Source organism: Amaranthus tricolor, chromosome 1 (assembly GCF_026212465.1).
Source record: "Amaranthus tricolor cultivar Red isolate AtriRed21 chromosome 1, ASM2621246v1, whole genome shotgun sequence".
In the NCBI taxonomy this organism is placed as follows: domain Eukaryota; kingdom Viridiplantae; phylum Streptophyta; class Magnoliopsida; order Caryophyllales; family Amaranthaceae; genus Amaranthus; species Amaranthus tricolor.
In genome coordinates, this window is record NC_080047.1 from 15,912,797 (window position 1) to 15,917,856 (window position 5,060).

A 5,060-nucleotide genomic window follows, 5' to 3' on the forward strand; every position below is an offset into this window, starting at 1 on the left:
TTTCCCACATTGTGGACAAACGTAATTTTTGATTCGTGAGGTGATTCTAGGCTTCTAACTTTTTCACTTTGTAGGAAAAATGTTATAATTTTTATCTAACTTTACGTTATTATTACCCATCATAATTGACTTTTTAATTCGCGATCACTCTTATGAAGTACGTTTTTTGAAAATTTTTTTGAAACGAGCTAGTATTTAATTTAACAAAAAACATAACATTTTGTTTAACACATTGAAAATTTGAAACCCTGAAGTCACCATGTGGATAAAAAAAACTTTTCTAACACGAGAAAAAGCCAAAAACTAAGAATTATCACGTGAATTTTCCCAAAACAATTCATATAAACAACTATTAATTGCTGATATATTAATTAGTTTTTATACGAATCTTTGTAAATATAAAAAGATAACTAATTACTAATTAGTTGTAAACATTAAAATTCTTTGTGAATATTTCTAGGCATATACTTAATTGTATAGTTGATATGATGTAGATTAGATGACTATTTTCCCTAAAATTCGAATATAATAACAAGGGTACATATAGAACCAAAAGAAACCCTCTTTTTGGATGCCACTTTATGCTAATTAACTTCATTATTATTAAAATAAACACATAGAAGTAATTTATAATGCCAACCATGAAAAGTGAATAATACCAAACAAAAACAAAGATAATGTAATTTAATTATGTGCAATCATCACTTGACAACACTACACAAGCATCTTTGCAAAATATTTCACCAAAAAAAAAACATACACCAAACAATAAGTTTGAAAAAAAAAAAAAAACAAATTGGGAAGTGACCAAAAACACCCTCTTAATAATTAAGCCCATTTTTAATATCTACAGTTTTAATGGTCCCTTCATTAACCCCATAAATAAAAACATAGATTTTTGGATTAAGCAGTGCTCCTGAAAGATCCCAAAGCCTTGATTGCTGCAGCTCTAAGAATGTACTGGTGGTAGAATGCTGCTATTGCTGCTCCAACAAATGGTCCCACCCAGAAAATCCACTGCCATTTCCACAATATTATCATTAATAAGTTTGTTTTTAAAGTCGATCACTATGATAAATTAATAAAAATCAATAAAAACACGTACGTGTTCATGCCATGATTTCTCGTGGTTGTAGATCACTGCGGCTCCGAAACTCCTAGCAGGGTTGATTCCGGTACCAGTGATTGGGATGGTAGCAAGATGAACCATAAATACTGCGAAACCAATGGGAAGTGGTGCCAATACCTAAACATATAAATGTTTCATATTTTATTACTTACATAATATGCTAAAACGGTTTAATTACGTTATGTAACAAATTTAAAATGATAGATAAATAATACATTTTAATATATGGGCTATAGCTAATTGATTATTAATATTGAAATTTATTTTAATTACTTGTTTGTAAGTCTTGAAATAACGACAAGTCTTGTATGGAATCGTTTCATTGTGAGAAAGGTTCATATAAGCAGTCCATTACATAGCTATTAACTAAATAAAAACAGGTTTTTCATTAACTTTTAAAAAAATTGAAAATTAGGCCAGCTCGTATTAAGCTGTTTTAAGATGGTCTTAATAAAGAATTTGTCTTAAAATAATTATAGAAATAAGTTTTCTTTGCATAATTGTAAAGTTAAACTAAAAGAATTAGATGATGACTTACAGGAACATGAGAGTCCCTCGCGTTCCTCTTAGGGTCAGTAGCGGCAAAGACAGTGTAAACAAGAACAAAAGTGCCAATAATTTCAGCACCAAGACCAGTTCCCTTGTTGTAACCAGGAGACATTTGATTAACACCTCCACCATACCTGACATAGTAAGCCTTTTGGAAGCCCTTTACTAACCCAACTCCACAAATGGCACCAAGACATTGAGCTACCATGTAGAAAAATGCCCTTGGTAGTGAGACTTTCCTTGCCAAGAACAGTCCAAAGGTCACTGCTGGGTTTATGTGTCCTCCTGCACACATATATTATTTTGTAATTATTAGAGTATATAATATATTCTATAGTCTTAAGTATCAGCTTAAATTTTTAGTTGAATTGATCTCTAGACATGATATCAAAAGCCAACGTGATAAGAAATCATGGGTTTAAATCATCATCTCAACCACCCCTCGTTAAAAATGAAATATTCAGCACTATATATGAAGAGGGTTTGTGCTGTCTAGCCCAAAAGGCACATGCGTTGAGATGGTTCCTTGACATGGTATCAGAAACCAGTATCTTAAAATATCATGATTCAAATCTCAACCACATTTCATTAAAAGTGGAGGATTCAGCGGAAGATACAAAAGGGGTTTCTGTTGTCTAGCCCAAAGGACACTTGTGTGAGGAGGCGTGTTAGACTTATATTACATTATCCTGGAATTTCAACCATCAGCTTAAGCTTTTGGTTGAGTTGGTGCTTTGATATTATATCAGATGCCAACGTGATAAAAAGTCCGAATGACTCTCATATGAAGGGTTGTATTAAAGTATATAACATATTCTGTGGCCTCAGCCCCTTAAGCTTTTGGTTGAGTTGATTTTTTTATGGTTAAAATTTAGTAATTAGAGGTAGAAGAAAAACCTGAGATTCCGGCAGTGCAGTAAACAAGGATAAAGATCATGCCACCAAAGGCCCAAGCGATACCCAGGATACCAACACCACCACAATCATCACCACCAGCAGTAGTATCAGTCTGGCTTTTGTAACCAATGACAGTAAGAATAGTTATATAAAGGAAAAGGAGTGTAGCCACAAACTCAGCTATAATAGCCCTGTAAAATGACCATTTTGTAAGCTCCTCTAAGTCAATAAGGGGCGCTGGTGGTGGATCATGGTAATCCTTTGCTGAGAATTCTGGCTGTGCAGATTGCTCTGTTACTGCTTCCACATCCTTAGTCATTGTTTCTTGAGAGAGAAACAAGGAATTAGCTACTAATTAATTGCTAATTAAGAAGAGAGAATATTGGAATGGGATGAGTAAATGAGTGATTGAGAGAGCCTATTTATGCACATAGAATGATGTTTTATTTTAGTGATTTATTTTGATTGGATAATAATGGTGATTAATGAGTTGTAGACTAATATTTTTTCAATTTTAGGGCTGTGCATGGTCTGTGGGCAGACTTCATTATTAGCCGTCCATATGACATTTGGGTTTAGCTTGCACGGGTCCCACACTTCTTCCATTTTTTTCGAACGGCTCCCTAAGATGTAGTACATGTTTTTCTCATTTCTATTGATGAATATTCCACTTTAAGTGAGAGGTAACTTCTTGTCAAATTAGCTTGACTTCTAATACCAAATATATTATATACTATTAGTCTGTGACAATTCGTCACATAATCTTACCGTGGTCCATTTGTGTGGATACAAGACACTCGTAGGCTCAGGTCCATAAACCCACGGGGATAGGCGTTGATTTGCACATACACTTAGTGAGGTTCATTGTTTCTCAAAACCATATGATAGTAGGAGAATAAGCTCACGCCAATATATATATATATATATATATATATATATATATATATATATATATATATATATATATATATATATATATATATATATATATATATATATATATATATATATATATATATATATATATATATATATATATATATATATATATATATATATATATATAAAAGTCTACAACTCACTATTTTATCGATGTAGAATCTTATCTCACATGTGAAGTATTTCCAACAAATATATAAATATATTGACAATCATATTTGATTTTTAGATTTGTGTTATATTGATCGAATAAGATTATACTTGATTTAGATTGGAGATGTTCATTTGGGTGATTAGGTTGATTTCAGGTCAGATGTTTCATGTCAGTTTCAATTATGTTCATATTGATTTAATTTTTACATAATTTTAAATTTATTTTAAAGTCAAATCAAGTCAAATTAATTACTAAGTTGGATAAATATAAGTTTCAAGTTCTATTTTAAACACCTATAAATTAGATCAACTTGAAATAGCTTGGAATTACTAGTTACTACCTTTATCCTAATTATTTGTTATTTATCTTTTCATTTTGAGGACGTGAGCAATAATGTTGACACATTTCATTATCATTATTCTTTTTCTCGCCTTATTTTAGTTACAATTTTCTACGTCACACTAGAATTATTTTGTATGGAATTTAGTTTCCTGTTTCTCTAGAATATTCCTGGAACTATTTTTATTTTTATTTTTATTTTTATTTTCCTCTAATTGAGTATCGATTAACTGTAATAAAGCTGTGTTTAAAGCTCTCTTTTGCAAAGTCTAATTTATTCTAGCAAATGTGCGAAAATTAATTTCTACAACATTGAAGATGTTGGTAGAAAGTCATTCACCAAAGTCGATAGCCCAACTAATACTAAGATTTGTATGTAGGGAGGTGGGTCAACTTCAAAAACAATCATTTTAGATCATTATGAGATTAAAGCTAGTCTAGTAGAGAAAAATAATTAAATTCAAGCTAAAAGATAAGTATCATGGAGATATTAAAAAATAATATTGTAAATAAGATAAAAATAGAACAGAAGAGATAAGAGTGACATCACTTAAAATATGTAAAAAATCTAATATTACAACATTAAAAATTGAAAATGAAGTTAGTTGAGTTGGTTGTGTAGTCACTTATCTTCAAACCGACGGCTCTACCATAGTCCAAATCCGACCTGTAGAATTGCTTTCCCTTTTTGTTCTAATTTTTTTTTAAAAATGCATACACTTAATCAATAAGACTCCTATTAATTTTTGAAAAAACAACACATGCCCTTAATAATACTCCTATTTGTGACATCACTTGAGTTTTTTCTGAATCCGCTCCTGGAATAGAATACTAGTATTCAATATTGTGGAAAAATTTTAAAACAACTAATTAAAAATGACATTACATTATTGCCTTATCTAAATACAAAAAAATAATGTTTTTTTTAGTAAGTAAGATTTTATTGCACTAAAAAAGGGTTATGGCGATGCAACAATAACCCACTTACCAAAATACAAAGGAAAGCAACAAAAACAACACCAACAAAACAAGGAAAGAACCTATACAACCAAT

General features: G+C 30.8%; 1 protein-coding gene across 1 annotated transcript; it reads right to left on the reverse strand.

Annotated features, from left to right (window-relative positions):
- Nucleotides 1-606: 606 nt before the first annotated feature.
- Nucleotides 607-3,050, reverse strand: LOC130805859 (aquaporin PIP2-1-like). Its single transcript, XM_057670676.1, has 4 exons — nt 2,576-3,050; nt 1,668-1,963; nt 1,106-1,246; nt 607-1,017 (listed from the first exon to the last, which is right to left on the reverse strand). Exons 1-4 carry the CDS (start codon nt 2,892-2,894, stop codon nt 904-906), a joined length of 870 nt encoding a protein of 289 aa, XP_057526659.1. The 5' UTR covers nt 2,895-3,050; the 3' UTR covers nt 607-903.
- Nucleotides 3,051-5,060: the final 2,010 nt, after the last annotated feature.